Genomic DNA, 19197 nt, shown 5'->3' with positions numbered 1-19197 from the left:
TTTATTTTTTTATTTTTTTAATGTTGGCAGGCGGTAGCGTGAGTTTGGCGAGGCGGCCGCCTCGCCAAGATAGCGCTGTGGGAAACCCTGATGTTCATACTTTCACCGTGTTAGTCATTGTTTGTACTGCCGTTTTTTTTCGACTTTTCGTTGCATTCACCTGTCTGCTAAGCTCAAAACAACCGCGCCTGGCTTGACGGAGAAACCAGAACAGCTGAGCATCTTTATGACAGTGCACTTTTACTTTCGCCCTCTGGGGGGAGCCTCGCTGGAAAATCAACCCCGGTTGCATAGTATACCTTTAATAACACCAATTTCCTATGGTGCTTCGATGCACACCTCTTTGACTGTCGGCTGTTGGCAATTGGCTCATTAGCTGCGTCTCAGATCGAAATACGGAGTTTGCAGCTTTGCAGACACAAAGTTTTGCCCTTGACTGTCGGCTGTTCGAAATTACCTCATTAGCTGCATCTCAGATCCAAATACGCTGTTTGCACCTTTGCAGACACAAATTTACAGACTACGCCTTGTATATATTTAAAAACACGGACATCAAACAGTTTAGGAGTAGCAGCGATGCGAAAACGTGATGTTTTGGATTTTCAGGCGTCATTTTTCAAAACCTCTCCATAGGAAATTAATGGGGAGAGTTTGGGATTGTTCAATTCAATTTATTGGGATTGTTGCCAGTCTGAGGTGATTTGCGAAAAATCTATAAATCCTACACCAATGAGGGTTACATTTCCTGAATCCAGACAAAAATACCTACGTTTTGATGTGTACGTAGTGAAAATTGAGTGAGTAAGCTGCAGTTGTTTGGAGTTTTGCGTGCTGCAGACAGACAGCCAGGGCCTGTCCGAGGCAAAAGCAAACTAAGGGGCCACTTGGGCCCACTGGTGCAAAGGGGTGGCCCCCAAATTTTCCTTTTTTTTTTTTTTTTGTTACAATTAAATAACTTTAGTTATACGCACCACCAGGCGGGCGCCTTCTTCAATTTCTTCATAAATTGAACGTTTCTAGTTTAACTATAAAATTCTTTAGACTATGTATTTGACATTAAGTTTTTGTCATCAAGTCTACGCAGATGGGAAATGGCATGATGTTTTTATTTTTATTTTTAGCCATTCCATTATAAAGAATAAAGAGTCTTTATTGTCATTATGTAACCATAATGAAAATTTGGTGAGAAACCTGCTCACAATTCACATAACACAGAGACACAAATTAAGATTTAATGTTCAAGCTCGACAACACTTCCTTAGAAGCTAAAAATTGTGCAGCTAGATAAGATTTAGACATTCAAATAAAAAAAGGCAGATACCTGTCAGTTTCTAGGATGATGTAAAGTACTGTGCAATGGCGTACCGCGAGCGAGCTATTTTTAGAACGTAATGTCACGAGACGTCATATCACGTGGTACACGGTAGGGCAAGCTTGCTGTGTCCTCCGTGGTTTCGCTGTAAAAGAGCTGTGCGTTACCCTTGGTTTTACTCGGTAAAACGACTGCTTTTTCCAAGTCTAAGACCATGGTTTTTAAATATTGTTGTTATGGAACGTGCAACAGCGACTCGAGGTACGCTGATCGGCCGGATGAAGGATATGAAGGATGTTTTCTTCATTAATTTCCCGAAATTCAAGACTGCCAAGGAGAAATGTGTGCGCTGGGTACACCGGTGCGGTCGGCCTACACAACAGTTCAACCTGGAAAAAGTTACCAAATTCACGTACATATGTACCAAGCATTTTGTTAGAGGAAAGGGCCCAACCGAAGAACATCCTGACCCAATTCCAGCGACATCAAGTAGTGAACAGGTAAGAGTTTTTTGGTGTTTCATTGAAGCCTAAATCTGATCATGCGTCGAACAGCTCACTACGAAACGAGCCATCCTTTGTTACACTTTTGTCATGTCTGCGTGTCTATCCTGTCTCGCGATATTGGCTTAGGTCCCTAAGTTGACCATGATTGTTTGTTTTGTCATCATTTCAGATGACAGATAGGCATGATAGGAGGCCGACAAGTTAATAATGAAGCGCCTGCTACCATGATAGCCTACTCGAAAACATTTCAAATAAGACAAACATTAAACAAACAATTCGCCATGAATTTGTTGTTTTGTAGCTCCCTATTGGCAACATATACCGATTCCTGGACAGTGATTACAAACAGAAAAAAAACGGCAGACGACGCCATGAACGCCGAGCAGGGAAAAAAAACAACAACTTACCGTTCGATCGACTCGGCCCGTTTTCTGGTCTTTTTAAGCCCTCGACACTCAAGCCATCGTTTGAGCTGAAGGTTGGTATGTTCTTCGACAGTTCGACCAGTAAACCGTGCACCTGGGACGTCTTGCGAAAGTTTAATGGCTGCAAAGTCGGTCATATCGCTGTTTCTGTTGCGTGTGTAATGGCTGGTGGCTACGGGCGCTCTCTACCTGTTTGTCCTACCAAAGCGGCAAGGGGCGTTGCTCTTGAGATGGTGACGTCACGTGCGCGGTACGCCATTGCATGAATGTATTAAGCCTGGTTTATGCTTAATGCATTGACAAAGTCAACATGGCTATATCAAGTTATTTTGGCTTTCTCGGCCCTTCACACGACCAAAAGTTTCCACACTGCGCACCTACCTGGAAAATCCCGCGCAGAAAAGCATGGCAGACAAGCAAGCACACCTTCTGCCAGAGGTTCCTAAATATAGACATCTTTATGATTCGGCCCAAAAAGATCACCTTGATCAACATATTAACAATTCCCAGACAGAAATTGCTGTCACTCCCGGAAGAAGGTAAGAGGCTTAATGTTGAAAACAATGCTTGGCGTAGGAGCACAGCACTGCTCTCTAGTATATAGTACTATTTCGGAGGAAAAGCCGCACAGAGCATAAATGCTGCAGATGTTGTCTGCATGTTTCATTTCTGCATAGAATGTACGTGCATCAAGCATAACTCAGCCTTTAGACAAACATTTCCGGAGAAGCTAGCATTATCATCATTAGCAAAAATGTTAATCTTTAAGTTAAAACATGTACAATTTTCATGGATGTTCCAACAGACACTCCCTGAGAAGCTAACAGTGTGTACAAATAGACGATCAGCATGTGATAGACAGTGTAAATAATATTTAATCAGATCAAGAACCTGTGGAATCAGTAGTATGTTTGTAAACATGTAACACACTATGAACTGGGCTGGCGGTTTATTTAATTTTCACTAGGGGAAGATAGCCCTCACAGCTTGGGAAGATAAGCTATTTTTAAGTCTATTAATTGATTTATTGTTCCTGAGTCTTTTACTTTAATTTGTTTTAGATTTTTACAGCACTAGTAGCTCGTTTTTCATACAGTGGGCTCACAGGAAAGAAGGTACGGGGGGGGGGGTAGAAACATGTGGCAAAGGACCACAGGTCGGAGTTGAACCCTTGTCGGACGCATAGAGGACCAAGGCCTCCGTACATGGGTTGTGCGCACTAACCACTGCGCTACTGAAGCACGCCCCTTTCCTGAATCCTTTTCCTGATGGAAGTGGGAGACACAATTCATCGCCAGGGTGGGTGGGATCTGTGGTGATACATCTTGCCCTTTTCTGAAGTCATAACAGATGTGGTTGTTGAGTTAACATTGGTAGCAAATGATGGTCCCTGCTGGGAATTACCATGTTCCTCCACCTTTCGATGAGAAGACGTCTTACGAAAGTTGGAGTAATGACATTGAAATCTGGAGACTCAGTACCGATTTGGACAAAAAGAAACAAGCTCTGACGGTTACCTTGTCGCTATCAGAAAGAGCAAGGGAAACAGCGCTGGAAATCACCACGGAAGACCTTAACACCGATACGGGGATGGCTGTCCTTTTAACCAAGCTGGATTTGTTGTTTTTAAAAGAAGAAAAGGATCGACAGTACAAAGCTTACATGGATCGGATCAACAGACAGTGTGGCATATCTCCGAAGGATTATATTACCGAATTTGAATGGTGATACAAGGAACGTAAATTCAACATTAAACTACCAGATGCAGTATTAGTAGGGCTGTCAATCGATTAAAAAAGTTAATCTTAATTACATACTTTTCTGCTTAAATAATTAAAGCCGCAAGCGGCGTCGATCGGCCCTGCAGCCAAGTGCCACTCTGGCCTATTTGCCACGGCGGGGGTTCGCGCACCGCCGGCCGCCAGCCACCGCAGAAGCTGTCATGTGTCTTACATACTACTTTTACTGAAACATCAGGGACAGAGGGCTTAGTTTTAAAATTGAACTGTCATTAGAGCAAATTCATAAACAATTGTTTTCAACAGCAGACAAACTGAACTAAACAAATGCCAATGTCAAACTGAACTCACGTCAACAGGAGACGTCAACTGAAATAATAATATAAAAGATAACCTGAATTTAACAGACGTCAACATATTCCATATTCCAATCTACTTTTTAGGCTAATTATACATAATTTAGACCTACTGCTATTTTAACAAACAAGCATTTTATTAGTTGTTATCTCTTATCTGATGTATTTCTGATGTTTGGCACTTTGTTTTACTTCGTGTTAAAGTGCTCTTTAAATAATGATGACATTCATGATGATTATGATCAGAATAAACTTTTGCATCACCTCCCAGAAGCTGGAAAGAAAAGAGACAAAAACATTTTTCACACCTCACTTAATAACTAATATTTTAGTGTAAATACTGTAGCCTAAATATTTTAGGCTAAAATATTACACTTTTTATTTGTTTTTCTTCAATCCCACTGTGATGTTTAGTAATTTCTGCCAAAGGCTGCAGCATTTTGATTTAATTCATCTGAATGCAGTATTTGCAAGCCATACTCTGATTGGATGGAAAAAAAACTGTCTGTGATTGGCTGAAACAGCCAAGCGAGCGCTCAGTGTTGAGCATGTGCGTGCAAGCAAAGTAGAGCTCGAGCAGAGATGGAACTCACCACGAGGACAGTGGGTTGAGAAGAGTTTTTCAGACCGTGCCAGACTGGTTTTGAGCGTTGAGAGTTGTCTCACTGCGTGCTTGGATTGGTTCCTGCGCGCTCAAACAGAAGACACGAATATCGCTACATAGTTGAGCGACAGCGCTGTCTTCTTCTCTGTCTTCTTCTCTGTCTTCATGCGCCTCCCCTGTGACTCTTTGGCGCCCCCCATGGGAGGCGTGCCTCACCTATTGAAAACCCCTGCCCTATACGACATTGATTAATCTGTTGTCATGGTTTAAGTTGTCTGGCTTCTTTCTTGTTTTGTAGTTCACCCAGCTCTCCCTCCCACAGCCATTAGCCACACCTGTTGGTAATCAGTCAGATGCATTTCACCTCCTAGTCTCCCTATTTAAGCCTCCCTCTGTCTCACTCTTGTGCCGGTCCGACATCATTCCACACCTCTCCATGCCAGTTCCCGGTTTGCCTTGGAAGCTTTGTTTCACTCCTGTTGTTAAGGTTAGTCCTGCCAGTCACTCTAAAGACTATTCGTTCACTGTTTGCTCCTGGAGAGGTTCTGCTCTGTGTCCTGGTGTCTCCAGAGTTCTGCTAACCTGACTAGCCGCCCTGGAGAAACTCAGCTCTGTGCCCTGGTGTCTCTCAAGTTCTGCTAACCTGACTAGCCACTCTGAGAAGACTCGGTTCAGTGCCAAGCCATCCAGCTTAGCTGAACTCTCTCTCCAAGCCGTCAGCTCCTGCCTTCATCTACACCCCTGTACCTGTGTGTTCCTGGATTTCTGGTTACATCACCCACCATCCCATCAAATCTGTCAATAAAACTCCTCAACTTTAGTCCTGTGTGTGTGGTTCTGGGTGTAGATGAAGGCCTCTCTCGTGGTTGGGCAGCGTGTCTCTTATAAAAATGAATGTATTGCCCAGACTTTTATATCCCATACAAATGATTCCAGTTCTTTTTCTATTAAGGCCATAAATGGATGGCTAAGTTCTTTCATATGGGCAGGAAGGAAACCACGCTTAAAAATTTCTACACTGTGCCTCCCATCCGCGAGTGGAGGCCTTGATCTCCCAGATATACGAAAGTATCAGATCAGCGCTCACATGCGAGCTGCTGCTGATTGGACAGGGGGGTCTGCTTCTTTGTGGCTTGATATAGAAAGCTCTATGTCCAGGCTCCCTTTAAAAAACTTAGTTATTTTTGGAAAAAACAATACTATAAAAACGTACTGCAGTAACCCCATTACTATCTACACTGTGAGGTTATGGCAAATGGCCCAAAAACTTGAGGACAGGTTCCAAATGATATCACCTCTTTCGCCTATCTGTGATAACCCTATGTTTCTACCAGGCATTATGGACTCTGGCTTCAAAATATTGTCAATAAAGGGAATTTTAACCCTGTCTGACTTGATGGAAGGTACCACATTATTATCATTCTCCCAACTAATGGATAAATATGATATTGAGAGGCAGAATTTCTTTTGCTATTTACAAATTAGAGATTTCATACAGAAAAAGATAACACTCGAGGTCGTGGGTTCGAAACCCGGCGTAGGTGACTAAGATGGCACTTCTCAGTACAGGATTTCAACCAAACTAACAGAGTACATCACCCGCTGATACTGAACACAACCATGCTAGCGGCTAACCGTTAGCATGTTGCTAACCAGAAGTAGGTTTAGGAAGGTCCTACCAACTTCTGCTTAGCCAGGGTTCTTCTGCCTTTAAGGACACCTCCGGAATATCGCCAAAATTAGAAACATTCTGTCCAGGAGTGATGCTGAAAAACTGGTCCATGCATTTGTTACTTCAAGGCTGGACTATTGTAATTCTTTACTATCAGGAAGTCCACAAAATGCAGTTCGAAGTCTTCAGCTGATTCAAAATGCTGCGGCAAGAGTTCTGATGAAAATCAACAAGAGGGATCATATGTCTCCAATTTTAGCTTCCCTTCATTGGCTTCCTGTTAAATCAAGAATTGAATTTAAAATTCTCCTTCTAACGTATAAAGCCCTTAATAATCAAGCTCCATCATATATCAGAGCTCTGATTACCCCGTATGTTCCTAACAGAGCACTTCGCTCTCAGACTGCAGGTCTGCTGGTGGTTCCTAGAGTCTCTAAAAGTAGAATGGGAGGCAGATCCTTTAGCTATCAGGCTCCTCTCCTGTGGAACCAACTCCCAGTTTTGGTCCGTGGGGCAGACACCCTATCTATTTTTAAGACTAATGTTAAAACATTCCTTTTTGACAAAGCTTATAGTTAGAGTGGCTCATACCCTGAGCTATCTCTATAGTTGTGCTGTGATAGGCCTAGGCTGCTGGAGGACATCAGGGTCTAATTTTCTCACTCTACTGATTTCTACTGTTCTTCAGTCTACTGTTCTCCAGTTTTGCATTGTATTACATTGAAATGACTGTCGTCATTTCAGCTTTTAACTTTTTGCTCTCTCTCTTTTTCTTCATAGTAGGTACACCTGGTCTGGGGTTCTGTTAACTGTGACATCATCCAGAGAAGACGGCTCACCCGCTACTACCATCTAATGTAGAACAGATTACTAGATCAATGTGTGCTTCTGTGCTTTTTTGTTTCTCTTGTTGTGTCTCTGTTCTGTCTTCTGTAACCCCAGTCGGTCGAGGCAGATGACCGTTCATACTGAGCCCGGTTCTGCCGGAGGTTTTTCCTTCCCGTTAATGGGTGGTTTTTCTTCCCACTGTCGCTTCATGCTTGCTCAGTATGAGGGATTGCAGCAAAGCCATGTACAATGCAGATGACTCTTCCTGTGGCTCTACGGTTCCCCAGGAGTGAATGCTGCTTGTCGGGACTTTGATGCAATCAACTGGTTTCCTTATATAGGACATTTTTGACCAATCTGTATAATCTGACCCAATCTGTATAATATGATTGAACTTGACTTTGTAAAGTGCCTTGAGATGACATGTTTCATGATTTGGCGCTATATAAATAAAATTGAATTGAATTGAATTGAATTGACAGAGAGGGCTGCAGCTGTCAGTGAGTCTCCATGACAACGCTGCTAGCAAGGAGGTCATTTGGAGGCTTTTTTGAGGCTTTTTTTCTACCCGACTCCATTCATTCCTATGGGGTTTTTTGGGGGTGGTTTTTCGCTAATTTTGTTCCCATGGTAACTCGAAATCCCAATAAAAGTAGTAGCACACATCTCGTAATCGAGCCGGACGTTTTGATACCTATATTGTGGGGGTGCACGCTACAGTTCGGGCCGCATTAATCGTGACGGAAGAAGAAGTAAAGAATACTAGAAAAATTTCTGAAGAAATTTAGCAAGGCGCCTGCCACTTGGTGCGTACCGTACCGTCAGAAATAGCAACAGGAATAACACTGCGAATTTCAGCTTCCTACGGTCTTCACAGCCCTCTCAGCGGCCGTTGAAAGGTGCCATGTTAAGTCAATGGACCCCCTAGGAGCCTCTTGCTAGCAGCGTTGTCATGGAGACTCACTGACAGCTGCAGCCCTCTCTGTCTGTAAAGGCAGAAGAACTCTGGCTAAGCAGAAGTTGATAGGACCTTCCTAAAGCTATTTCCGTTCAGCAACATGCTAACAGTTAGCCGTTAGCATGGTTGTGTTCAGTATCACCGGGTGATGTTACTCTGTTAGTTTGGTTGAAATCCTGTACTGAGAAGTGCCTAAAAAGGGAGAAAATCCTAAAATTCACCAAATCTGTCAAGCAGAAGTTTGTACAGGCTTCCTAGAGCTACTTGCGGTTAGCAACATGCTAACCGTTAGCCGTTAACATGGTTGTGTTTGGTATCACTGGGTGAGTGTACTCTGTCAGTTTGGTCAAAGTCCTGTACTGGGATGTGCCTCAAATAGGGAGAAAAAACGGTGTTTATAACGTTGCCATGGTAACTCAAAATGGCGGGTGGTACAAGAAAATACTTCATGTGATCAGCACACATGTTTTGATATACACAATGTGGGGATTATAATACAAAACTCCAAGTCTTCCACACCGGGAATCGATCCCACAACCTCTTGCATGCAACGCTTGCTCTTTCCATCTGAGCTACACTGCAGTGCCATATATGGGCATCCATTATTGGGACCATAAGGGGTTTGGTCCCCCATTGAAAAGCATTGGATTTTTGACGCCTCATAGCTTGGAGATGCTTTATGCAACGTAGCCCAAATTTCTTGTGGAGCTTTCTCTCTAAAGTAAGAAAAGACTCTGTGAAGCAGAAGTTGGTGAGACCTTCCTAGAGCTACTTCCGGTTAGCAACATGCTAACAGTTAGCCGCTAACAAGGTTGTGTTCAGTATCACCGGGTGATTGTACTCTGTCAGTTTGGTCCAAATCCTGTACTGGGAAGTGCCTCAAATAGGGGTGCCAATACTTATTGTCACCAAACGTGACCAAAGTTCATGGGACAGATTGGCCTCCTTTAGAAACTCAGCCTCACCACATCTGGGCCCAGAACTCAACATTTGACCAAAATGGTGTGTAGTGCCATTTCCCACAGGTGGGTGGTGCTGTATTGGCCAAGTGGGTCGTGTCTAGGCATCATGCCAGGTCCTGTTGGAAGCAAAGACCCAATAGGAAAGCATGTAAAATCCAAAATGGGACAGAAAATTGACACATGGCTGAAAGTCACTTTAAAATTTTAAAATGTTAAGAGGAAGTGACTGTGCGAATTTCAGATTTCTACATTAATCACAGCCGCTGCAGCTGGCGTCGAAAGTTGCCATTCTATCTCAATGGAACGTCTCCCACTGGCCCTCAGAGTTCCGTCGTCATGGAAACTCACTGACACAGCTGCAGCGGGCCAGTCTAAAGAAGTGCAGACACTTTGTGTCCAAGTCTGCCTATTGGATTATAATGGAGAACTTTGCCTCGAACAACACACGATTTCTCTGGAACCGTAAATGGTAGAGACGTAATTTTTTCTGTGTTTATTTCGTAACGGATAGGGGAAGAAGACTTGCTATCGGTTTTTGCTGGAAAAAGTTTAATAAAGGCGTAAAAAATTATGATCTAAAGGACATTTTTATGAAATTTCAGAAATCCTCTGAAAATGGTCCCGAACAAATCGCTCTGGCTAAAAAAGTATAAGAGATATCAAAATAATTCTTTCACCATGAGTATCAGCAGGCTTTTGATGACCATGTAGCTCATTTTCATATTTTTACAAAAATCGGTGTAGGCACAGCGACGATGTAAAAAAGTGGATGATGTGGGAAAATGCAGCTCCAAAGCGATTTCAGGATTTTGCACATTCGCTACTCCCGATCAAATTGTTCCTGTGGAAAAACCGTAACAGTTATCCACAAAATTCATTTTTCTTGAGTGCCAGAAGGGTTGGGACATTCATGTGTAAAAGTCTCATGCCTGTAAATAAAACGGTTTAGGAGTAGTGACGATGCGAAAACATGTGATGTTTTGGATTTTCAGACGTCATTTTTCAAAACCGCTCCATAGAAAATGAATGGGGGAGGTTTCGGGTTTGTGTCGGTCTGAGGTGATTTGCGAAAAATCTATAAATGCCACACCAATGAGGGTTACATTTCCCGAATCCTGACAAAAATACCTACGTTTTGATGTATAATTTGTCTACATAGAGTGAAAATTGAGTGAGTAAGGTCAAGTTGTTCGGAGTTTTGAAATCTTTAAAAAAGCTAGAGTGGCCCACTCTAGCGGTTGGAGAATTCCGTCATTGACTTTCATTGTAAACGATGATTTCGCTGATTTTTGGACATGAGCTTTGAGGAGTAACTGTGAAGAGACGATAAAATATATCCACATGCCGTTTTCACTTCTGAGTAGGTCACAGATATATCTACAAACTGGAAGTTAAACGGTGTTCGTAGGTGAAAGCATGGCGACACAGTACAGCTTTGAAAATGGTCCTTTTGAGGCTTTTTTGAGGCTTTCTTTCTACCCGACTCCATTGATTAATATGGGTTTTTTGGGCGGTGGTTTTTCGCTTATTGCGTTGCCATGGTAACTCGAAACCCCAATAAAAGTAGTAGCACACTATTCCCGACCGAGCCGCACGTTTTGGTACCTATATCGTGGGGGTGCACGCTACGGTTCGGGCCACATTAATCGTGGAATAATAAAGAATAATATTAATATAGAGTCCGTTTAGAGGTGAATAGTAATAGGTGCCTCCATGCATTTGCATGGGAGGCAGTGCTGTGCTTCGCACAGCACTGCCTCCTCATTGCAAATGCTATGGCAGGCGCCTAACTAGAAAAATTTCTGAAGAAATTTAGCAAGGCGCCTGCCACTTGGTGCGAACCGTACCGTCAGAAATAGCAACAGGAAGCAACACTGCGAATTTTAGCTTCCTACGGTCTTCACAGCCCCCGCAGCGGCCGTCGAAAGGTGTCATGTTAAGTCAATGGACCTCCTAGGAGCCTCTTGCTAGCAGCGTTGTCATGGAGACTCACTGACAGCTGCAGCCCTCTCTCTGTCTGTAAAGGCAGAAGAACCCTGGCTAAGCAGAAGTTGATAGGACCTTCCCAAAGCTACTTCTGGTTAGCAACATGCTAACGGTTAGCCGCTAGCCTGGTTGTGTTCAGTATCACCGGGTGATGTTACTCTGTTAGTTTGGTTGAAATCCTGTACTAAGAAGTGCCTAAAAAGGGAGAAAATCTTAAAATTCACCAAATCTGTCAAGCAGGAGTTTTTACAAGCTTCTTATAGCTACTTCCGGTTAGCAACATGCTAACCGTTAGCCGCTAGCATGGTTGTGTTCAGTATCACCGGGTGATTGTACTCTGTCAGTTTGGTCAAAATTTTGTACTGGGATGTGCCTCAAATAGGGAGAAAATACGTAGTTTATAACGTTGCCATGGTAACTCAAAATGCCGGGTGGTACAAAAAAATACTACATCTGATCAGCACACATGTTTTGATATACACAATGTGGGAATTATAATACAAAACTCCAAGTCTTCTACACCGGAAATCGATCCCACGACCTCTTGCATGCAAAGCCTGTACTCTCCCTCTGAGCTATACTGTAGCGCCATATATGGGCATGCATTATTGGGACCATAAGGGGTTTGGTCCCCCATTGAAAAGCATTAGATGTTTGACGCCTCATAGCTTGGAGATGCTTTATGCGACGTAGCCCAAATTTCTTGTGGCGCTTTCTCTCTAAAGTAAGAACAGACTCTGTGAAGCAGAAGTTAGTAAGACTTTCCTAGAGCTACTTCCGGTTAGCAACATGCTAACCGTTAGCCGCTAACAAGGTTGTGTTCAGTATCACCGGGTGATTGTACTGTCAGTTTGGTACAAATCCTATACTGGGAAGTGCCTCAAATAGGGTGAAAATACGTTGTTTATAACGTTGCCATGGTAACTCAAAATGGCGCATGGTAATTGAAAATGGCGGGTGGTAAAAAAAATACTTCATGGGATCAGCACACATGTTTTTATATACACACACTCTGGGGATTATAATACAAAACTCTAAGTCTCCCACACCGGGAATCGATCCCATGACCTCTTGCATGCTAAGCCTGCACTCTCCCTCTGAGCTATACTGTAGCGCCATATATGGGCATGCATTCTTGGGACCATAAGGGATTTGGTCCCCCATTGAAAAGCATTGGATTTTTGACGCCTCATAGCTTGGAGATGCTTTATGCGACGTAGCCCAAATTTCTTGTGGAGCTTTCTCTCTAAAGTAAGAAAAGACTCTGTGAAGCAGAAGTTGGTGAGACCTTCCTAGAGCTACTTCCGGTTAGCAACATGCTAACCGTTAGCCGCTAACAAGGTTGTGTTCAGTATCACCGGGTGATTGTACTCTGTCAGTTTGGTACAAATCCTGTACTGGGAAGTGCCTCAAAAAGGGGTGCCAATACTTATTGTCACCAAATGTGACCTAAGTTTATGGGTCAGATTGGCCTCCTTTAGCAACTCAGCCTCACCACATCTGGGCCCAGAACTCAACATTTGACCAAAATGGTCAGTAGCGCCATTTCCCACAGGTGGGTGGTGCTGTATTAGCCAATTGGGTCGTGTCTGGGCATCATGCCAGGTCCTGTTGGAAGCAAAGGCCCAATAGGAAAGCATGTGAAATCCAAAATGGCACAGAAAACTGACACATGGCTGAAAGTCACTTGAAAATTTTAAAATGTCATAAGGAAGTGACTGTGCGAATTTCAGATTTCTACATTAATCACAGCCGCTGCAGCGGGCGTCGAAAGTTGCCATTCTATCTCAATGGAGTGTCTCCCTCTGGCCCTCAGAGTTCCGCCGTCATGGAAACTCACTGACACAGCTACAGCGGGCCAGTCTACTGAAGTGCAGACATTTTGTGTCAGAGGCTGCTATTGGATTATAATGGAGAACTTTGCCCCGAACAACGCTCCATATCTCCTGATCCATAAATGGTAGAGACGTAATTTTTTCTGAATTTAGTTCGTAACGGATACGGGAAGAACACAAGCTATCAGTTTTTGCTAGAAAAAGTTTAATAAAGGCATAAAAAATTATGATATAAAGGTTTTTTTTAATGGATTTTCAGAAATCCTCTAAAAAGGGTCCCGAACAAATCGCTGTAACTCAAAAAGTATGAGAGATATCAAAATAATTCTTTCACCATGAGTATCAGCAGGCTTTTGAGGACCATGAAGCTCATTTTTATGTTTGTACAAAAATCGGTACAGCGACGATGTAAAAAAGTGGTTGATGTGGGAAAATGCAGCTCCAAAGCGTTTTTAGGATTTTGCACATTCGCTACTCCCGAACAAATTGTTCCTGTGGCAAAACCGTAACAGTTATCCACAAAATTATCTAGAAAAGCCACACTAATGAGGGTTACATTTCCCGAATCCTGACAAAAATACCTACGTTTTGATGTATAATTTGTCTACATAGAGTGAAAATTGAGCGAGTTAGGTCAAGTTGTTCGGAGTTTTGAAATCTTTAAAAAAGCTAGAGTGGCCCACTCTAGCGGTTGGAGAATTTCGTCATTGACTTTCATTGTAAACGATGATTTCGCAGATTTTTGGACATGAGCTTTGAGGAGTAACTGTGAAGAGACGATGAAAGATATCCACATGCCGTTTTCACTTCTGAGTAGTTCACAGATATATCTACAAACTGGAAGTTAAACGGTGTTCGTAGGTGAAAGCATGGCGACACAGTACAGCGTTGAAAATGGTCATTTGGATGCTTTTTTGAGGCTTTCTTTCTCCTCGACTCCATTCATTCCTATGGGCTTTTTGGGGGTGGTTTTTCGCTAATTTTGTTGCCATGGTAACTCGAAACCCCAATAAAAGTAGTAGCACACCATTCCTGACCGAGCCGCACGTTTTGATACCTATATTGTGGGGGTGCACGCTACGGTTCGGGCCGCATTAACGCACGAAGAAACTGGAATATTAATAATAAAGAGTCCGTTTAGAGGTGAATATTAACAGGCCCTGCCCATGCATTTGCATTGGGAGGGTTAGGGTTGTAGGTAACTGGCGGCATTCTTTCCGAGGCAGGTCCGTTGTGCAGACGCCTACTGTGCGTGGCTCTGTACTTCGGCGTCGCCTCTAACCGGGACTGCAGCTTCACACAGAGTTCAGAGAGATCCGGCCTACAAAATGACGGCGGCCGTACAATCCATCCAGAGACCCCGCCAACGACGCCATCTTCTTCGTCAGACATGAGGTCTACGGTGGCGGACTTCCAGAGCTCCACCTCGTCATCTGCTAGCACACTCTGTCTCGATTCCAGCAGCTGTAAAAAAACAAATGAATCAGTACTGTGCGATGGGATGCACTGCGTATGGACACAACACATCTATCAATGCACCTGAAAAATAGTCACCAAATAAAGTCTTACCTTCTTTCTTCTCGCTCGACTCCGAGCTGAACCGCAGCTTCCGCCCGCAATGAGTTTTCTGGATGTGTACTGTCCTGCGTACCGTCTGATAATAGTTCTTACAGGCGGCTTGAAAACAATTAAATGAGAGTGGTATGAATAAAAATCAAACGCAAGTCACAGTAACATTAAACAAGGAAGGAGAAACAGTAAAAACGAGTCACTTACACACAATTTCGTCTTTATCAACATCGTGTAAATCTGGACTTCCAGATATTGCTCCGAGCAAATAGGAGGTCACCGCCTTGCTCCGGTTCATAGCGCCTGCAATTTGTCTCCGAGTTGTGAAGACGGCGTACTGCTTCCTGTAACAAAAAAATACACTTTAATAAAGCTTGTTCTTTGATGATATCTTTACTTACACACTCTCACACACATACATACACACCAAATCCTCCGAGCTAATTCTGTATCTTTTAAATATTTAATAAGTGCTTTCATTATTTTATCTGATTGATGTTTCCCTAATAATATTTTATCTGATTGATGTTTCCCTAAATAATAATAATTCAGCCATCTTTACTGAACTCCCCAATACCTTTTCCAGTTCTTTCCTCTGTTTAATATATTTCCTACAATAAATCAAAACATGTTCTACTGTTAGGGGGTAATAGGATAGAGGCTGGTTCTTTTAAGGTTTTAACAGCCAACAAGATGGTGTATCGGTCAGGATACAGGTAATAGGGTAATGAGGCTCGCACTCCTTTAACTGTTGCCGTCAGCAGGGTTTATTCCACTTCAATACTCAGTGTTGCCAACAGTCTGCAATAACATATGAATTGCCATTAGGCCAGATATATATTGCAACAGTAGAAGTTTAAACCAAATAAACTTAAACATATCCAAAGGCAAACTTAAACATCGATCTGTGGAAATACATTTCCCCAGCATAATAGATATAATTCTAATTATGTAAATATAGCATCACTTGGCTTAAATACTGCAAGAACTCAAAGTGAGCACAGTTTCAATGAAACATGATAAACAGACGTTTTCTAGCTCAAATTATAATGAGTAGCTTTTGGCGCCATCATGTGGTCAAATAAATAAACTTCGCCATGGCGTCAGCCGGCAGCACGCACGATCACAACATGCACACATGACGCACAGCCCCCGACGCAGCGCACACGCAGCGAAAATCCAAACCGTAAGTAAACAGTTTTAACATAAACTTATGAAGACCAACGAAACTGTTAGGTGTAAAATACTTCTGTGTGCAATCAACAAACCAAGCACCGAATGTGATAACTTACGTTCATTCATTAACTTAACACTCGGAGCATCGATAGGTCTAACTGCAAACAGCCGACATGCTATGGAGTTAACCGGAAGTAGCAGATAGCGCCCTGAACTTACACCTACGTCACTTCCTGATAGCAGCCGAACCAACATCATAAACAAAGAATGTCTGAGCCTTTTATACATCTACTCCTTCGATTTCTCCACAATAAGAAAAATTACCTATTATTTTTAAACCAGTATTTAAACAAGTATGCCCTATCCTCAACCTGTTTATCCATATTTCCTCTCTTCTATTGGTAATTGATAAATTATCTGTTGTCCTTTTTTTTATAGAAATATTTTCTTTCAGAATATATACTGCTACTCCTGTTTTACCATTTTCCTCTTTTGACGCATCTGAATATATTTGTGTCATATTTTCATACCTTATATCTAAATACTGCTGAATAATAATAATTATTTTGTTTTTCTTCTAATAATCCCAAATCAGTGGCCACCTCCCTAAAAACCCATGGTGGAGTATCTGGGAAAGGTACAGTGGGACTTATTTTTAGTTCATTAAACCCCATTTCATTTACTTTATCATGAATGACCCAACCAAAACTTCTGACTTGAACATTTCCACGCTCTTGGCATTGCTTCAATACCAACTGACTCATATGAGACAGTCCACTGATAGCAATCAGCAGTTTCTTCTCGTCAGTCTGCGGACAGGCTGAAAGTTGTGGATGGAGAGGAGTTGAAGGCGAGTTGAACGCGAGACATGGGGTAAACTCCCCCTGCAACCCTGATTTGCATTTGTATAGCTCACAGCATTTTTCATTTACATGTTAAAGCCTCCCCTAGAATTAGGAGGAGGGGGGTCATGGGGACAACTGCCACGTCAATTTCTGACAATTCATGGCAGTTTTCGGTGTTGCCTGCAAATGACCGTGAACAGCCATTAACCTGAACTTCCACGACAATCTACAGTGCCGCATAGTGACGAAAATCACACTTTTCATGCAGTGCTCCCTCCTGACCTTTACGAATTATCCATCTATTTTTGCATCATAATTTAACAACTCCTTGCCCGTGACATCCGTGACTTATTTCTATGCGATGGCTAATGGGCTGAGAAGCAAAGCTGGGCTTGAACCGCTGAGAGACGACGAAAAGCTTGAGTCTTTTAAGCTAGCCGTATCCTCCATGCTAACTACCGCAGCGGACCTTTATTGAAGAACAGTTTGCCAAATTTGAAGGACAGCTGGACAACATAAAAACTGAGGTAACAAGGAACTCAAACAACATTAAGAAGCTGAAATCAGACCACAATGGGCTCTCCAACCAGCTGGCTAAATCTGAGCAATCTCTCCAAACAACATGCCGCAAGCTTGAAGCAAGTTTGGCGGAGTTAGAGGATAGGCCCCAAATGGATAATGTTTGCATAATGAACCTGCCAGAAAAGATTGAAAACGGTGATGCAGCGGAATTCGTCTCTTCCTCGCTCACTAAAGGCCCGTTTACACTACACTTTTTTAACCGAGCCGAGCTGAGACCAGTCTGAGCTTGGATCAGTTAACCAAGCCAAGACGACCGTTTACACACGTGTGGCACGGTAAGGAAGCTAGTATCATTATGAATGTCTGAAATTTGTCTGAATGGAGTGTGAATCGGGACGTGCAGCCAGACACGGAAGAAAAAACGCGGACAGTCAGCTGACTGTAAGGGGATGATGCGGTCTGCTCGTGCGCTCTTTATCAGAAAACCGGGCCAGAAAAAAAAACCAGGTCGAGACCTACTAAGGAACTGGTCTGTAGTTAGCGCGGTCCGGTTATGTTTAGCGCGGTCCAGTTCAGTCTGCTGACCATTTACAAATGAGTTATCTCGGTTACTGAGCTCAGACTGGTCTCAGCTCGGTTAAAAAAGGGTAGTGTAAATGGGCCTTAAATGGCTCCCCGCTCTCGCCGGTAGGAAGTTGGAGGTAATGCGGGCTCATCGTATAGGTCCAGAGAGCAACACCGGATCCCGCACCCTGATTTGCAAAATGCTACGCTACACTGACCGGGATCGTATCCTGAAGGAAGCCAGAGGTTCTCGGATTGAGGTCAACGGCAAAGAGATCCACTTTGCAGCAGACTACAGCAACTACACCATTAAACGGCGCCGTTCATTTTCACAAGCGATGGAGATGGCGAGGAAACTAGGCTTCATTCCGTTTTTGATTTACCCGGCCAAGCTAAAGCTGTCCCGCGAATCAGAAGTGCACTTCTTTGAGACACAGTCAGAGGCTGAAGACTTCCTTGGTGCTCAGACCAAGACGGAGGACTGATGAATTCTTCTGATGTACTGGTATTGTAAAATATCACGGAATCTCTAGTTAAGTTTAAGTAAAGTATTAGATCACGTAACCATAATAATACGCCTCAGTTCCTGAAGTTATTATATTTCTAGTGTTTTCTGCCAAAATGAGGGATACCAGTTTCTGCCGGTTTATTATAATACTTACTTCCGTGATTTAAGTTCCTCCAAGTGATATGGATAATATAATTACAGTTTTGCAACAGAGTTTGTCATTTTTTCTTTTGATCAGATAATGCTCTGGATAAAACAAAAAAAAGGAAAAAAAAAAAACAAACAAACTTAATTTTGATGGATAATTTGCAATTTGTAATATGATAAATTTTTTTTTTCTTTTTTTGTACATTTGACTGGTTATACTGAATATTTTGAGGAGGGTTGGGGGTGGGCTTTTGTGATGGATGATTGCCAGCTCTCTCAGGCCAGGTGCCCATATAGTGGGTGTTGTGTTTGTGGCCATTGCCACCTTGTTAGTTATTAAAGTGTTAGATGTAAGTTCGTATTTTTCCTTATTTTCAAACTTTTATTTTTTTGGTGACACCAGGGTGAATGTTTGGATCTCCATATCTCTGACTACAACTCATGGACAGGAACTAAGAAATTGGCCAGTAATGCATAGCTAGCAATGTCTAAGCTATGCATTGCTAGCTGGAATATAAATGGTTTAAATGCCCCCATTAAACGCTCAATGTGTCTTGATTGGCTTAAAAGACACTCGATAGACGTGGCCTTTATTTAAGAGTCACATTTTAAACATTCTGACAAGCAACGTTTATCAAATCGGCATTACTACACTTCAGCTGCGGCTACTTTTAACTCCAAGA

The 19197-nt window shown here is 42.7% G+C and overlaps 2 protein-coding genes across 2 annotated transcripts in view; one reads left to right on the top strand and one right to left on the bottom strand.

Annotated features, from left to right (window-relative positions):
* Positions 1-19197, top strand: part of LOC105922571 (E3 SUMO-protein ligase PIAS2-like) — a 45764-nt gene that overhangs the window by 21044 nt on the left and 5523 nt on the right. The gene's annotated exons all lie outside the window — the stretch shown is intronic.
* On the bottom strand, positions 14298-14989 carry LOC118560710 (uncharacterized protein C14orf93-like). Its single transcript, XM_036131995.1, has 3 exons — positions 14960-14989; positions 14753-14860; positions 14298-14647 (listed from the first exon to the last, which is right to left on the bottom strand). The coding sequence occupies exons 1-3, from the start codon at positions 14981-14983 to the stop codon at positions 14321-14323; spliced, it is 459 nt and encodes a 152-aa protein (XP_035987888.1). The 5' UTR covers positions 14984-14989; the 3' UTR covers positions 14298-14320.

This window comes from Fundulus heteroclitus, unplaced genomic scaffold, assembly GCF_011125445.2.
Source record: "Fundulus heteroclitus isolate FHET01 unplaced genomic scaffold, MU-UCD_Fhet_4.1 scaffold_467, whole genome shotgun sequence".
Taxonomy (NCBI): domain Eukaryota; kingdom Metazoa; phylum Chordata; class Actinopteri; order Cyprinodontiformes; family Fundulidae; genus Fundulus; species Fundulus heteroclitus.
This window is presented reverse-complemented; position numbering and strand designations above follow the sequence as displayed.

Bases quoted from the DNA above. Each gene is read 5' to 3' on its own strand.
- LOC118560710 (XM_036131995.1), bottom strand. From the start codon at position 14,983: ATGTTGATAAAGACGAAATTGTGT. The intron at 14,861-14,959 runs GTAAGTGACTCG...ATTGTTTTCAAG, and splicing joins TGATAAAGACGAAATTGTGT to CCGCCTGTAAGAACTATTAT. The intron at 14,648-14,752 runs GTAAGACTTTAT...GTTTTTTTACAG, and splicing joins GTCGAGCGAGAAGAAAGAAG to CTGCTGGAATCGAGACAGAG.